The sequence below is a fragment of the Cheilinus undulatus genome, linkage group 1, assembly GCF_018320785.1.
Source record: "Cheilinus undulatus linkage group 1, ASM1832078v1, whole genome shotgun sequence".
In the NCBI taxonomy this organism is placed as follows: Eukaryota; Metazoa; Chordata; class Actinopteri; order Labriformes; family Labridae; genus Cheilinus; species Cheilinus undulatus.
The window spans coordinates 34,843,110-34,860,671 of record NC_054865.1 but is presented as its reverse complement, the minus strand read 5'-3'; the positions used below and the strand labels follow the sequence as shown (position 1 = coordinate 34,860,671).

Here is a 17,562-nt window from a genome sequence, read left to right as displayed (position 1 = left end):
TTTTAATTCTGTGGATATTTATCAAAACTAACGTATAAACGTATAAAAACATATAAAATTTAGCAAAGGTTGAGTCCTAGGTTTGTATGTCAAAGCTTGTACCCTGGATTTATAGTAAGTAACAAAGCAAGAATGGTCAAAGATTTTCTGAGTAGTTACTTCAGTGCTTTTTCTTCTTGTTCTATTTGTTGAGCAAATGGCTTAACAAATAAAAAGTGTGAACATGAGGAAGTAAAACGAAATCTAAAATCTTTGTCAAGCTACCTTTCAACCACCTGCCTTTTATCAAACCAGCAGCTGTCCTGGAAATGAGAAACAGAGTCTGGCTTTGGCAAAGAAAATGCTTCACTGAGCTGTTGGAATTTCTTGGTAAGACAACCGATCTTTGCTCAAGTAGGTTGTAATAATTTTTTTTCTTTCCTCTTTGTCAACAGGTCACGCTCAGTGGGGGGTCTTGGAAGGATCTGGGCTAGTAGTTGCTCCCAGAATCGTCTCCAGGAGCCACGAGGACGTCACAGGCTCTCCACCGTCATCCAGCCGCTGCGTCAGAGCGCAGGGGAGGTGGTGGACCTCACAGTTGATGAAGATGGTGAGAATTAACTTGATGAAAATTTCACTTGAGTTCTTTTTTACTGTGTTTGTGTAAAGGATAGCTATGCAGCTGTTTTACACAGTTCTTTCCTTCCTGTTATCTATCCTTGATATCTAAATCAGGGAATTAATTTCTTTTTTTTTTCACAGATTTTTCATTGTTAGATGTTTTATATTAGCCACTAGTGACTCATTTTTTGGTTATGATTGATATCAGGTCCAGATATACACTGTCATTTATGCAAAGTTGGGTGTATAAATCAAAATTTTTGTCATCAGTAGCTTCGTATTTGTCACAAAAGTTAACATGGATCTTTCTTTATGGCTACGATGAGTGGAGTAGATTCATAATGAAGAAGATGCAGAGTTAGAAATGAAATCAACAGGCCAAGTCTGTTAATTAAATCTTGGTAATTCAGTTATGTTTGAATAATACTCTATGTCCTGGTAACTATGGACATTTTTCATCAAAAAGAAGCTTGTAGAATAAAACAGGTTTTTACTCTGCTTGAGTTATTAATCCTAAAGTAGTCGTTTTACATATTGAAAAGCATCAGCACGTCATTTAATTATTCACTAATCTTCAAATCAACTAGTATTTAGTTGTTGCTAGTTTTATTTGTGTGACTTTAGCCCATATTCCTCACTTTTTAGCCAATCACAGATAGCATACTGGTCCAGGACTGTGTGTTAGACCATTTGCATTTCTGCAAAGAAAGACAGGGATGTTAATTTGTGAATATGAAAAGCAGATGGATTTCACAATGTGAGAATATTAACAAGGTCTGCTCCTCTCTTTTGCTGCTGAGCTTTAGCAGACAGGCACAGACATGCTGTTGTACACACTTTAGTCCATATCCTCCAGAAAAATTTACACGTTGGTTTGAGGTACATTTAAAGTTGACAAGTGAATAGTAAAAATCATCAGTGCACACATGAAATGAGTACCATTGAGTAAACGGAATTTAATTCACAATGAGATTGATTTCAGAAACACAATGCATGCAGTTGGACCCAATTACAGCAAAAACATCCCTCTGCAGGAGAAGATTGAAAAATATTTAAAGCTTTTGAAGCTCTTTGTTTCCCTTTTTACTGCACCACTCTGTTGAAGCAATACCTGTGCCTTTCCTTCTGATCATCAGTTCTTTCCTTATTGATTCCCTGACTTTGTTTCTCTCCACAGATCTCTCAGTTGTGCCAACAACCTCTGGCAGCATTCACCCTCAAACAGTCAGGTCATCCTCATCATCGTCTTCCCATCATGCCTCTACCTCAGAGCTTAATGACGCCCCAGGCCCTTCCTCTAGCTGCCCAGGCTCCATACCTGAAAGTATGCACTCGCAGCGGCAGAGTGGCTCTTCTCGAACAGCCACAGAAGGTACGATGAAATATACCATCCTGAAATCATCTGCTGCACACCACTTTATTTTAGTTTGTTTGAAGCAGTACTTATATAGAGGTATTCAGTGATTAAAAATGTCTGGCAAAAAAATACTATATAAAATCATACGAATAGGAAAGTTGAGCATTTATATTGAGTTCATTTTCCTGCCAAAGTAGCACTGTTTTAAATTAGTTTTATAGCCCAAAAGCTGTGCTATATATATCCCCTGCAAAATAAACTAATAAACTAAATATTGTTGAATTTTAATTTACCCTTACCATCATTTTGGTTCAAAAATTTCACAGAGCTTTCCAGACACACATTTTAGTCAAAGTGTTTACATTTTTCCTCTAAGCAAATTTCGGCAAGTTCTTAATACATAAACACTGAGTTTGTTTATATTTTCCATCTTATAGCAACTGATCTCTCAATACAGACAAACATCTAAAAACATAGGAAGGAGTGCTTCTAGGACTCAATAAAAGTTTGTTTGAGGTGCTCTTTGGGAAGGGATTCATAAAGTTGAAAACAGGAAGAAAACTCAAACAAAGTCAAACAAAACTTCCTGATGAAGGCTTGATGTCGAAACTCGTAGTGTGCTTTTAAGGTCTACACATGACCATGCCGTGAGAATAAAGGCATTTTAATGCTAAAAGAGAGTGCCTTGGAGTTTTCTTCCTGTTTCCAACAGACAAACGTCTAATTGATGCAAAGTCGCTCTCTTGATGAAATAGTTTGGATAAATCTCCAAAAGCACACATTTGGCCTACAACGGATCATAAGTTTCATCAGTCAAAAACCACCTCCCAGAAACTTTGAGTTATATAAATTCAAATAAACCATAAAAATGTTTCTATAGCATTGTTACTTTTGATAAATTGCCTAATATATCAGGATTAAAGGCATATTTCAGTAACTGATTGATATTGTAAGATGTTTAACATCATCTACTGATGAGATTTTAAAAATCAAGGAACGCCTTTAATGTGAAAACTTTCCAGTGAGTGAGTGAATTTAAAAATTGTCAGTGTAGGCTCCAGTAACCGGTACTTGACCCTGCTACAGCTCTGTGACCCAAACAGCTGGTCAGGGGATAACGACGCAGTGTTGCAGAAGAACACGAAGCTTATTTCCCAAAATAGGACCAAACACAGAGGCTTATGGAGGAAAAATTAAACGCTTCAGTATTTTTCTGTATAGTTTACATTTATTGTAAGCCAGCACTGATTTTTTGGCATGTTTTGACCTAAAATTGACTTAATTACCTGGAGCAACTTTACCCATCCGCTGTGTAGCCAAGCTTTCTTGCCAATGCCCTCAGTGCTCTCTCCTTTAAAGGGCAATGCAGACTGAAATCCCTTGTGGCTAATACAATTACTCCTACCTAGTACCTCATACAACCCAATTTTAAAAACACTGAAATATCCCTTTAGATCCATTTACGGTGTTTTTTGTTCTTATAATGTTATAATTTAGACCAACCTTTCTCAAACATCAGTTAGCTACGACCCTATTTGAGACCCTGAATTCTTCTGCGGCCCAACAAAACCTATGTACAATCAGTAATTGAAACTCATATATTCCTTTTATTTATTTTTGAAATATGGGGAATTTCAATGCAAATGCTTCGCTTTGGATTGATTAACATTAATCAGAAAGAGAATTGCTGGGTCACAAAGTACAATCAATTAGCCATTACAGTTTAGTTTGTGTTGGTCAGGCATCTGCAAAGTGTCTTACATTTTCTTTTCTAATATTTATCTTAATAAATGTACACTGTGGCCCAGCAAACTCTGACCAAGTAGCATTAATGTCTCTGTAGACAGAATGTCATCATTAAATCTAACACAAGTTAACCCATAACACCGGTTCTATACGTTAGATGATTTGGAAAGCACTGATTTAGCCTTTTTTTTTTGCCTGGAGTCACCTTGTTTTTTAGATTACTTACTGTCACCTGCTGGTATCACATATATTATTGATGCATTAAAAAGAATAACTCTGTGTCAGTTTTATTTACCTTTTTTGACCTTGATTTTTCTCATTCCCATTTCCTTCAGATGACAGCAGACCGGGTTTGTCAGGAACAAGTGGAGACAACGCAGGCACGGCCATGCCCAGACTGCCCTCCTGCTGTCAGCAGCACTCGCCGTGTGGAGGCCCCTCTCCTGGTCACCTGTCCCTCAGCCACCCCCATTCGAGCTGCTTGCAGGCGTCGTCCTCTCAGCAGACCAGCGGCGCACAGCACAGCCATGCTCACAGCCATAGCCACAGCAGTGCTCATCACTTCATCCACCATGTCCATCATCCAGCACCGCAGCCCCCTGGTACCCTGCCCTTCCAAGAGCCAAGCTGCCCCGTGGAGCGACCTAGTGCTCTGCCTGCGCCCTGCGCTGTCGTCAGCAGCAGCACGAACAACAACAGTAGCAGCAACACACCCCACTACCATGACCAGGTATGCTAGTGCTGCTTTCAGTACCAATCTGGTTTAGCTGTCAGGAAAATTTTAAATTACTGCTGCCATATTTGTCATCTAAGAATGCCCCCTAAACCTGGTACCTGAATGAAGAAAGTCTGCACCCTTATGCAACTGATCTGTTTATTTTAAGCACTGTTGTGACCTAAAGGTTAGAGAAGCAGGTTATTGAATTATCAAAGGAGCTAATTTATGTTGTATGGAAGGTATTGGTTAAGTAGAGGTTTTGCTATTATTTTAAACCATGCTATGCTCCTCTGCTTTGTGCAATATTAACTATTCATTGTGTTACTTTACTTCTCTATTATTAATGAATGTCAGTGTCAAACACGAGTCTCTTTATAAGATGAGTTCTCTGTTTTGAAAAGAACACAAACAGTCTTCTTCCTCTTGTATATCTTTCTTTCACTCAAAACAAAATCTGCAGAACAGCTCAGAGACAAATTCATAAGCCATAACCATAACTTTTATATGCCTTTATTTTAAACCTGAGAAAAAGGCTTTCTAAAGAAGACTCATTTAGTATTCTGGAGAAGAAGTTTGCCCCTCTTCTTTCTATAACAACTCCGCCTTCCTCCCACAGCAAACTCTGCCAGTGGACCTGAGCAACAGCAGTGTTCGCTCTGGTGGAAACAGCGGGGCCAGTTTCCATGGCAGCACCTCGGCCTTTGACCCATGCTGCCCAGGCTCCACGTCACGGCCTCCTGCTTACGTTTCCCAGGCCACCCCAGGGCCCAGCCAGCCAGCTGTGGTGGACTCGTTCAGCTCATCCATGGTGGCTCAGCCCCAACCACAAACACAACCCCAGCCTTGCAGACATTACATGCATCCCTCCTGTGAGTACACTGCCTTCATGAAGGACAGGAAACCAGACGTTTACCACTGCTTTGTTTCCTCTGATATCTAAAATCTGATTTGTTTACACTGTATGTGGTTCTGGACCCCATAGCTTATACTTTTGCCTGCTATAGGAATCTGAAGACAGAAAATACAATTCAAAACTAAAAGTACAGGTATATTTAGTTATATTTTTGTAGAAAAAAATGATGTTTTCTTCATCAAAACATTCTTTCAGTAGATGTCAGAAATGTTCTTTTTCCTCTCAGCCTCCTCTAGGGGTGTGTCTGTGTTTGTGTTTGATTGACAGCAGACTCTGGTGTTAAACTAGCAAATGAAATAAAAATAAACAAACCTGTACTGAAGCTTGCATACCATGAGCATACACCATGATGTTAATTTTATGGGGTGACCACCACACTACATCTTGCCAATTAAAAGTATCCATCCCCTTGGATGTACTACCCTTTCATTGTTTTTAAAAATCAATCATGGTCAATATGATACACCTTTTTTAACAAAAAACTTTTTTAATGTCAAAGTGATGGATTTCTACAAAGTAATCTCAAGCAAATAAAAATATGAAGGCTAAGTTCAGTATTTAGTATTTGCTTTGGCTTCAGTCACATTCACCTTGTTGTATTTAAAACATTTCTTTGTAGCTTTTGCTGTATGCTTTGGTAATTATCTTGCTGGAAAATAAATCTTCTCCCAAGTTGTAGTTCTTCAGCAGACCGAATAAGATTGTCCTCCGGGACAGCCTTACATGTAAGGTAGAGAGTTAAGTAGGAAATCTAATATGTGACTCTCATTTCTGTCTATGACAGATGGAAAAAAAGCTCTAAATCTACATGTGCATGGATTGTATAACTATGATTGCACTGCACAATTAGAGGGTACAGTAATGTAAAACATAGAAATCATGATTTTCTAATATTTTTTTACCCTCCCAAACATAGTACACTGTATTTACAGTGCAGTTGCATGAAGCAATTTTATTTCAGTTCACTTCAAGTGTCAGCTAGTGCAGACTTTTACTTTTCTCATTTCCAGTGCCACAGTACTTCATGAAAATTGGCAGAAGGCTGCATTCCTAAAACCCAATGTTAATAGTAATTAAACCAAGCCTGGTGGTTAATGTGCCAAGTGCTGTGGGAATCGTACCAAGCAGGAATAGTTAATTGCTCATTTTTACTCAGAATAGTTCAGTACGGAGAGTTAAGCTGCATGACGAGGCTCCCTGTTGGGGTTGCAGTAAGAAAGCTAGTTAAAGCCGGTGCCTACGCTCACCTCCTCATTTACTGCTGTTTGCACAAGAAGGAAGGAAGTCTTCACTAAAAGTAAAACACATGATGAATATTTATTCATGTATTCATTTGTCTTTGCCAAAACCGTATCAGTGATGATGAGATATTTTCAGTGAAAACAAAATGTAACAGAAGCATCATCTCTTAAATGAAGAGTCAAGATGATTGTGTGCTGATAACACACAATTGATTTTGCTTTTTACACACATTTAAACCAGTGCATAAGGTGGGAAATTTGGTCCCTTAATGTGTAAATCTGCCTCCTTTCTATATTTAAATTAACAAATAGCTTGGTGTTAATGATATAAGGTAGAAAATCCCATTATCATTTATTATCTGTGAAGCCAAAGTCTGATGTAACTTAATTATAGCTCAGTTTAATACAAAAAAGAAAAAGAGATTCAAAACACATCATTGAGCCGTGTCGTTGCACCAACTGACGTTTCTCTCTACCATGGTAAATACGGAAACTGTTGCTTAATTGATATTCTATTCATATACGCTCTTTTGCATCTTGTTTTTCTTATGAAATAGGTATTTACATGTTTTTAAGCCATTTGTTGTAATATTTATGCCTTCATATAAGCTAAGAGCTACAAAAAGACTGGAAAGTCACAAAGTACTGATGTAAAGAATTGTTAGGCATTGTTTTTTTTTTATCTCACTAACTGTCGTATATAAAACAAGTATTTGCAGCCATGATTGGGTGGATGTAGTTAACTTTATTTTTCTATTTTCTGTCCTCTCATTCAGATGGCCCTCTAGCCCGCTCACTGCATCATCAGCCCTCCTCCGCCTGCCCTCACTCCCACGGGAACCCCCAGCTTACACCTCAACCCCCTCCGCAGGGCGATTATGTCATCCCTCACACCGTCACCTTCCATCCACCACTGTCATCCCACCCTTCGAGCCATGCTGTACCCCCTGCTCCTCCCCCTCCCCTGTCTACCCACCACCTCTCCAGTTCAAGTGCCCCGCTGGCCCAGCACCTGCCTGCGGACCCCCAGACCCTGCCTCACCATATACCTGCGCTGGGGGCCTCGGTGCAGAGGCTCCATCAACATGAGATGCTGCAGAGAATGGAGGTCCAGAGGCGCAGGATGATGCAGCACCCAACGTGAGTACTGCCCTCACACAAATGTTTTTTTCTCACCATGAGTACTTGAATCAATGTTTAAAGGCCCTGTTATTGTCATTTTTAGACGAGCACATGAGCGTCCGCCTCCACACCCTCACAGAATGCACCCCAACTATGGCCATGGACACCACATTCATGTGCCTCAAACTATGTCTTCCCACCCTCGCCAGCCTGAGCAGAGGACAGCATGGTCAGTATGAGAGGCAGACATCTTTTTACGTTTTAATTTAACCACAGTTTAACGTCAGCTGATCAAACATAACACATTTTCATGTGTTTCTGAAGTTTGAAACTTTACTATATTGATTACTGATGGATTGGTTTTCGTTTGTTAACAGGGAGCTTGGCATCGAGGCGGGAGTGACCGTGGCACCGTTCCCTTCAGGTCACCTGCACTCCCACCTGCCCCACTACCACCCTCCCCCCAGACTGCACCACTTCCCCATCCCCTTCATGGTGAGAGCAGCCCTCAGCACACATGCATACATTAGCATAAATGAGAAAGAATCACTTTTATATAAAGTCTGGCTGAGATTAATGGTGTTGGCCCCTTATTTAGAACTTCAGTTATTTCAAGGATGGGTTGGTGGACCACATGAATAATGCATTAGCAATTAATAGATCTCATCAAGCATTTCAAGTGCACTCTCAACAAATCCACAAGCCTTGAGACCGATCCTGCACAAACACGGTCGACAGCTTCCTGATGTTATTGCTTCTTTTTTTCTTGGCCACCCTCAAATATTCAAACATTTAGTGTTTTAGCTGTCTGTACTCCTCTGTAGCATTGATCAAAGTCAGGTTGCTATTTTCCAAATATTTTGTCCATGTCTTTTTTTAATAACATGCATAATCAGAAAGAAGGGTTAAGAAGTAGAACCAAAGAATACGTAAGTGAATTTTTAAACAGTCTTGTTACAGTAAACTATTTTTAATTTGTTACATAGATGACCTAATGCAATTAGACCCACCCTTTTTTTTTTTTTTTTTTTTTTTTTAAACAAAAAGATCTTGCTACATCTGAATTCAGCTGCCAGTTGGACTGGCAGTAAATAGCGGAAAATTTTAAGATTAGGAATGTGACAACATTTCAGGAAAACAAGGCGTTATAAACGTAGAGTGGGTCACAGTAAAAATAATACAAAATGGTGTTGTGTTTTACAGCTTCAACATTTGGTTGTCTTTTAGGTCCATACAAAAACAGTTTTTTTCTCAATCTTGCAGCTGACTGTCACTTGAGAAAGCATCATGGAAAAAGAAATCAGTTTAGACTCGAGAAAAATAATTGTTGATGCTTATAAATCAGTAGAAGGATATACAAAGTTATCACAGCATTTCTAAGTGTCAGGAACTGGAGTGAGAAGTATAATCATGAAATTCAAAGAGAGCCACACAGTCCAGACCAAGCCTGACAGAGGTAGGAAGAGAAAGATTGCAAAGACTGGAAAGAAAACTAATGAGAGATGTGTGTAAGACCCCAGAACAACAGCCAAGACACTAGTGAAAAACTCCCCTTCTGCAGAAGTGACACCTCCAAGTCAAACTGAAGTATGCTAAGGACAGCCTGGAGAAAGATTATCCATACTGGAAGCATGTCCAAACTAGAGCTCTTTGGCCATAGAGACGTTGCTTATGTTTGGAGAAAGAGGGGAGAAACGTATAACCCAAAGAACACCGTCCCCACAGTGAAACATGGTGGTGGGAGTATTACCCATATTTTGCCATATTTTTATTTTTGGATTTCTTATTTATTATGTACATTGCTGCTGTTTTATCTCTGCACTATCTGAAGCCAAACAACAAAATTTCATTCAGAAGTGCACTGTTTGGTGTAAATGTGAATGACAAATAAAGTCTGTCTATGTCTAAGTCATGCTTTAGGGATGCATTAGTGTGTCTGGAACTGGGAATCTTGTAAAGGTGGAAGGAATCATGAAGAACGATATGTGACAGTTTTAAAAGAAAACCTCAAGCAGTCAGCAGCAAAACTGGGCCTGAGTCATTGCTTTTTCTTCTAACATGGCAATGACCCATAACATACGTTGCTCCCGGTGAAGAGCCCTCTGTGTGCAAAACAACATAATGTAAGCATCTAAAATAGAACTAGGATGTTTGGAAAAGCTGTGTTAAAATCCCTTGCTCTGTTTAACAGCAGTTTAGAAATACTTTTTAAAAGTGGAATTTTACAGGGACTTGTAATTTTGTCCTCATCTGTACATGAGCTTGAATATGGCACTTAAATTCATAAGAAGGCCAAAACATGACTTTAAATGAATAAAAGATTTGTTTTTGTGTACTAGATATGGAAATAATCAACTGACAGCTAACAAAAACACCATATTAATTTGATACGAGTCAGACAACTCAGACAATTACAGCTGGCATAATTAACTAATGACCAGAAGCTCACGAAGTTTCATGAATTATTTTAGAATTCTTGAGATTTGTTGCATTCATGTATAAGAGACATGCAGTGACTAAGATTAGAGGAACTCAGCATTGAAAGAATCAAGGTAGAACAAGGGGAAGCTTGTATATCTGAAAATGTGTTCCCAAAGTATGATGTGTGTTTGTAATGCATTATGTATCAAGTATAATGTATGTGTACTGTATTAATATAATGTTTCCATGTTTTCTTTGGCTCTCTTAGCACACTGGCATATCTGAAGTGACCTACCCGCACATTCGGTACATCTCATCTAGAATGACTGGCTTTGGAAGAACCTATGAGGTGAGGATAAGATCACTGTAAACTTCTGCAGGTTGACTCTTCACCATGTTTTCTGACAGAAGAAAGGACATGGTATTATCATCTCACAAACAGCAGAAAAATTAAAACTCAGGATTTGTTGCAAAAGCAGAAATGCTCATGAAGGGGAAAAAAACGTAGTTTTCTTTGTTGGTGAAATTTGTTTGCATTGTTTTTAGTCTTGAGGCAGATGTTGCTCAGTGTGCATAGCAGATCAGTCCCATAATGTTTTTGTTCCCTGGAGCTCTCATCAACAGATATTGAACTAGGTTTTCCAAGTAAGCTTTTGCTAAAAGCAGCCTGTAACCATCACATTTTGCAGTTAATATTGATTGAGCTACATCAGGCAGAGCTTTCACATCTTGGACACCTCTGACAAAGTCTTTGCCCAGGGCAGATATAAGTCTTACATGATCATTGACTCTTTATAAACAAGTCAAACTCACTCAGTCAAAGTGCTGATGGGGGATGTTGTGTGAAAAGCCCAGCTTTAGCACCACATAGAAACCATCATTACAAGTCTGCGGCCCATTTCCTGTCAACATGTGTCGGTCATTCTCACTGTTGGCCATGTGTTTGTTCTGCTTTCATTCAGGACCTGCTGCATTTAGAGGAACGATTGGGGACTGTGAACCGAGGAGCCTCTCAGGGAACCATAGAGAGGTGCACTTATCCACACAAGTACAAGAAGGTGAGGACTTATGAGTGTGTGTGCAGCTTTGAATATATTGTACATTAGCTTTGATAAATGCTGTTAAAAGTAGTGCATGTCTGTTACAGTTAAATCTGGGACAGAGTGCGCAGTGGTCTTTTGTGCTCATTTCAAACGTCTGATGTGTTGCCAACATTTAGTTAAATCCTGTAGTGTGTTTGACTAGAGGTTGCAGTTGTGACGACATTGTTGGGGAAAATTTTTCCTTAGAGCTTTCCAAATGTATCTAAATAAGCAATCTAACACCCTGCCACCCAATACAGAAGGTGTTGGAGAGAGACATTGACCAACAGTTAACCCCTGAAGCTTGGGCATCTATTGGGAAAAATATGCACGCAACCCCAGAATCGGTGAGAAATAATAAACAAATCAATTTGGAAACATGTCTCTGCTCACATGTACAGTAGATGTTAGATTTATTCTTGGGGGGCCAGGGGATTCGGCTTAGAATAAGTTTGATTTGGATATTTGTGATATTTTTATTTTGTTTTTGTTTTAAGCAAAGAGACAACAGATAGAAAGTCTTTCTGTTTTCAGGACAAAATGACCATTCTCTCTGTCCCCAAAAGAATCTAATGCTTTAGTCTGTTTTATTTTCTAGTTAACTTTCAGACAATGTTATTATTATTTGTTATACAAATGCTGATTTATTTGTAGTGTTAACACAGTGTTGAGCAGTTTAATGTGTTTAACAGACAGTGCATTTATAGGATTATTAACCATATGCTTTGAGTCTGCTGAGGAAGCTTCACTGATCAAACATCATGTTTCCAAATGTTTCTCCTAACAGAGAAAGCTGCATGGTAAGCAGGACGGAGATGAAGGCGCTGATGAAGACACAGAGGAAAAATGCACCATCTGTCTGTCAATACTGGAGGAGGGGGAGGACGTCAGGTAAATGCTCCCCCTTGGGTGATTCTGCTGTTTCCTGCTCACAGTTTTGAACCCTCAATTATGCTTTTAGCAGTGTGTCAGACATGTGGGTTGGCAGGTGTGGATGTTCCCTTAACTCTCTTGAGAATTTTCCTTTTTAAAAACCCAAAGGTATACTAATCAGAAGGAAAAACCCCAGAGTGCCTTAAAATTACCAGCGTCGTGGAGCAGCCTTTGGCACTTGTTCAGGTTTTTTTTTTCTTGAACAGGATTTTCTGCCCTCTGTTGGTATTTGGTGAAATGAATAGTGTACTGTTTCATTTTTGTTTTTAAGTAAGCACATTTGTAAATAATTTCGCAACACAAGCCCATGCTTTTGTAAAGCTCTAGTTAAGATTTGCTGAGGAACCCTTTATTATTCCTTTATTATAAAATGTAAATAAGTTTGCCACACTTCTACTTTTCTAGCAGTCATCTAGCTTCACCTGTACTGTCTTTTCTTCTTATTTAAAGAGTAAAAGTTTGGGAATTTTATGCAGAGTATGAATAAACATCAAAGCTCAAAGAAACATTCTTATCTAAATTTTATAAAAAGATCACTATGATGGATATGTATACTTAGATATGAATGAGGATATTGTTTGTTTTATTCATTCTAAAGCCAGGTGTACACTGAGCGATTTCAAGCCAACTCTGTTATACCATTACACATTAATTTAAGAGCTCACACAGCACAGTCCTATGGTCGTGCACGATCTGAGTCATCACACTGTACAAGTGATGTCAAGATGGGCGGAAACAAATGTCAGCTGAGTTTCCTTTAAGAATTCTCACATGTGGAGGCTGAAGTCATTGTTTCAAATAGCCACAGTGACAAAACTGCCTTCACCGTCTCTCTCTCACACACACAACATCACAATTAAACACAACTAGAAGCTTCATAATAATAAATATTGCATGTCAGTATGTAGGTATTTTTTCTGCTCATTTATTCCCTTTATTTTAGGGAAGGAACATCAAAAAGGTGTTCCTGCTGTTTCCATAGCGATTTATGAGAAAGAAAAAGTGCCCTAAAGTTGAGGATTCTGCTCATGGTTTTGTTCTCACTGTGCTAGTGAGCTCAGACCAACAATCAAAATATCAAACATGCCAGGAATCCATCCAACCAGTCAGTAGAAGCTGGTTGGGCAATGGTCAGCTATTGCATCCCCTTGTACACTTCACTTTAGGGTTTTTCTGGTACCAATGCTAAAGCAAAACTTGTGAAATGCTGCTGGTGCCTAAATGATGATTGATTAGATACTTGGGACTTGAGAAAACGTGTGTTGAAAGTTGGCAGGGGTATAAAAGCTGTCCAGTAGAACATGGCATAAGAAAAGGAAACGGATGTAACTTCTTTATGAAAAAGGTTTAAACCCAATTCATAAACTGGTGTTGTGTCAGAGACAGTAAAGTAGATGCATCAGTAAATGTGACTGTCCTTGGTGGGAAAACACAAGCAGAGCAGAGACATTACTCCGGGGTGTGTTGGTAGTGTTACCAGCTTATGATACTCATCTCAACTTCCAAGTGAGTTGTGCTGCTCAAATTTGTGTCTGAATCTGCAGAAAATCGTGTAGTGTACACTCTGCTTAAAAGACCAGCAGCAGCATTACACTTTTACTTTAACCTGCAATTTTTTTTGGCACTTAAACCTGAGCCCCTTTGTCACTTTTAAGGTAGTAGATCATGAGTAACTGGCAAAAATTCTAGTATTGTATTTAAGGTTCATTAACCTTTAAAAACAGGTGAGCTTCGCATTTTTAGCTGTTGCTTCAAATTAAAACAGTAGTGAATTTATCTGCGAAGACTGTCAGAGGTGTATTTGATGCACTGAGTATTTACAGGGTTCCTGAAGATCCTTAAAAAGTCTTAAATTGGACTTTAAAATTTAAGAACATAAGAATTTTTGAATAGTCTTCTTTTTACTTGTGAGAGGTGTTGAATTTTAGAAGCACAAATATAGGTCTTTATCCAATTTTTTATTTTTTAAAGCTAAATTTATTTGATTTATCATCATTTTTGATGCATTAACTTAATTTCTTTCTTATATTGTTTCATAAATATCCATAAGTATTAAATGCTAAAAATAGAAATACAATTATATATGCTTTGTACTGTTGTGAAACACTTGTCCAGTTCTCTGACCTCTGGGTTACCAAGTTGCCCCCCTAATTTTTTTTTTTTTACAAAACACCCTTTTTTTGTAGTTCTTCCTAAAAACATTATTCTCCTTTTTAAAAGTTAAACAGTTTAGAAACAGCTAAGCATACCGACTAAAAATCTAAGTATCACTTAATGGTTTATTGGTAAAATAGAGGCATAAATTGCGCATAAAATCATCAAATTTAGGAATTTATGAACAGAAACTGTCTTTGGCCTATACCAGTTTACATTTGGTAAACACTGCAATATATCAGAATTTAAGTCCTGGTCCAGTGTACCAAGAAATCCCACATGCCTTTAATTTTTGCTGTGAACATTGTATTTATTTTTCTCAATTCAGGTCTTAAAAAGTCTTAAATTTGTTGGGGTTTTTGTATGTGAATGGTATTGGTGTTGAAGGAGCATTACAACCAGTGTTGTGTTATGGCTTTTAACTGTTTCTGGTTAACATTTCTGGTCGGTAACAGAAATTAGCTCTGCCAGACTACAGGGGAAAAGCTTCTGATCATGAGAGGGAGGTGTGACATATGCTTGCTGATAAAACAAAGTCTAATTATATTTTTTGACATGAAACTTCTCAAAACACTGTTGTAATATTTGCCGTTCCTTCTCCTCTTGTGTCTCCCACCAGACGTCTCCCATGTATGCACCTCTTCCACCAGCTGTGTGTGGATCAGTGGCTCCTAACCAATAAGAAGTGCCCCATCTGCAGAGTGGACATTGAAGCGCAGTTGTCTGCTGAGAGTTGATGCTGTTTTTATTTTTTTTCTAACACCTGTTTTGTTGAAAGAATTTATTTTGAGATCATTTTAATTTTTCTCTTCAGTACTGCAGTCAACCAAAGATGGCATGAATTACCTGCGCAGCTCTACTATGAGAAAATTAAAAAAGAAAAAAAAATCTGACAAAAAAGCATCGAGCCTAGAGTGCCAGCTATCACATATTACTACAACAGCTAGAATTCTCCATTAAGGGTTTAAGATTTTATTGTATTTATAAAGCTTTTATGTAGCTTTCGATTGTTTCCTCAAGTGTCATTTTTGTTTCGTTTCTCTGCATGTCTCCTTGCAATGCATTTCTTTGCACATATAACGTGGGCTCATCACAGCCTAACAACTTGCAGGTGAGGATAGCTGCTCTAGTAAAGATGCATTTCTGTAAACCTAATGCCTTGCTTTACTAGAATAGAATGTCAGCCTCCAGTTTAAAAAACAAACATTGCAGGATTCATTTTACCAATCATTGTATTGATTAGTTTATGTTTAGAAGATGTGGATTGTTAGTGAAAGATGTTTTTTAAGTAAATCAAAACATTCCTAACTAGGGAAATATGTTAACAGATCAGCTGCTGTATTAGTGCACACCCAGTATTTTCTAGAGTGGAAATAAAATCTCCAATGTTCACCTCACTCCCAGAATATGCACATGCTTTGCTACGATAACACCTCCCTCCCTCCAGCACCTTCATTTGACTAGAAACACCATCATCACCACCACCACCATCTGATGTATTTTAGAGAACAAGATAAAGAATGTCTCATCTTTCTCTCGACCGTTCTTTCTAAACTGAGCGATTGTTGGATCTGCTGTGAATCTGTTCTGTTTAAGACGAGCCTTTGATGGTTGAACTGGTTCCTGTAAGATGATCTCAGGTCTACATGTGTGTGAGAAATTCCTCATGAGCATGTAACCTGGGATATTATTTTCTTTTATGATCCAGGCAGTGGCATTTACTTTTAATTTCCTGTGTGTGTGTGATTATTCAGAGGGAAATACACAACTCAATTTGGGGTAAATATTTACTGTTTGTTCACACACTTCAAACCATTTTTATCCACCCTCCCTTTTGTCTCTCTGTAGTCGAGCAACAGCGTCCACTTTCGCTGCTGTGAGAGAAAAAAAACACTAATAATGTTGACTAACTCACTCGCATAGACTTGCACAAGAGAGAAAAGGTAGGAGAGGAGTAGTGAATATGAGAGTGCACTGAGGCCATGTATTTCCACTCTGATAAGCATTAAAAAAGGATGAAAAATATTTTGAATGGAGTGTTGAAATGCAGTACTTAAAGCAGGTATCCATGCATTCATTGACTTAAAGGCACCAGGATCATATTCTGTGGGATTTATATTAGTTTTAAAAAATAATATTAATAAACTTGGATAACTCTTGATTGAGTCTTTTCATGGTGTTGTTATTGAAACAGATGTTCGGGAATCTTTAATACTACTCTATTAGCAAGTAAAATCCATTAACATTTGGAGCTTGAGTAAAATAGTGAAATGTTTTTATCATATCCTTCTCATTTTAAGTACAATAACACTGGTTATGAGGAACAACATTTGTTTATAGACCCATATAAATTCTGGGTTCGTGGAAGGTGTTTTCATGTAATTAAGTCATATTAGTTTGTGTTTTAAGTGATTGTCAACTGGTGGGTCAGGACCCAAAGTGGGTTACAAATGTGTGGCTTTCCCTATATTTTTGTATTATTAAAAATGAGAAAGACATTAAAACAATAACGTAGCGCAATTCATCCTGAATTTGCAATTAGACACACTAACTCAGATATTTTTTTCAGAATTGTTCAGCACTGGTTTAATCAACCAAATATTGTGCTAGTTATACTACTGAATGATTTACTGGGTGTATGTTGAGAAATACATAAGAAGAGGAACTCAGAAAATAGTTGCATATTGAATTGCAATTGCAATATTTGGGGTGGGGGGTTGCAATAGACCCACATTGTTCTGCCCTATTTCTCATGATCAGGAGTTAATTTCTCATGATCTCTAAAAAGCAACCAAATTGAAATGCTATCATGGAACACAGAGAAAAATGATATGTATACAGTATATACGTGTGTAAATTTCCAGGGCCTCTGTAATGATGCACTTTTAAACAATTTAGGATGCAATTTCTCATTGAGGAGGTGGTGGGGGGTTCTAAGATTCAACTAGTTGAGATTCAGGGTTTAGATCACATTGTATTCTTCACATACAATGTGATCTAAACCCTAATCACATTAGTTTGGCAGCTATCACCAATTTAGCAGCATCAGTGAATAATTTACAAACAGTTGCCCATGCAATATACGTAATCAATTATCCCTTAGTCCAATAAATAATCATCAGATTCATAAATAATCATTAATAACCATTAAAATCCAATTAATAATGTTAGTCCTACATATTATATGTCTGGGAATGGAACAGGGATTGCCATGTAAATGGTGCTGGCAATAAGGCACTCAGATGTATAAATGGTAAATTCCACTGTTAAATTTG

At 38.1% G+C, this 17,562-nt stretch overlaps 1 protein-coding gene across 2 annotated transcripts in view; it reads left to right on the top strand.

Annotated features, from left to right (window-relative positions):
* The window catches only part of rnf111 (ring finger protein 111), a 42,408-nt gene extending 25,958 nt beyond the window's left edge, over positions 1-16,450 (top strand). Inside the window, exons 5-16 of one of the 2 annotated variants that reach the window (XM_041786195.1) lie at positions 435-589; positions 1,778-1,972; positions 4,039-4,433; positions 5,038-5,290; positions 7,352-7,715; positions 7,801-7,926; positions 8,075-8,192; positions 10,387-10,467; positions 11,081-11,176; positions 11,461-11,547; positions 11,988-12,091; positions 14,907-16,450. In XM_041786195.1, the coding sequence (XP_041642129.1) occupies positions 435-589; positions 1,778-1,972; positions 4,039-4,433; positions 5,038-5,290; positions 7,352-7,715; positions 7,801-7,926; positions 8,075-8,192; positions 10,387-10,467; positions 11,081-11,176; positions 11,461-11,547; positions 11,988-12,091; positions 14,907-15,024 (2,092 nt within the window). In that variant the 3' untranslated portion in view covers positions 15,025-16,450. The remainder of the gene's footprint in view (positions 1-434; positions 590-1,777; positions 1,973-4,038; positions 4,434-5,037; positions 5,291-7,351; positions 7,716-7,800; positions 7,927-8,074; positions 8,193-10,386; positions 10,468-11,080; positions 11,177-11,460; positions 11,548-11,987; positions 12,092-14,906) is intronic. The other variant, XM_041786205.1, reaches the window with a different exon arrangement.
* Positions 16,451-17,562: the final 1,112 nt, after the last annotated feature.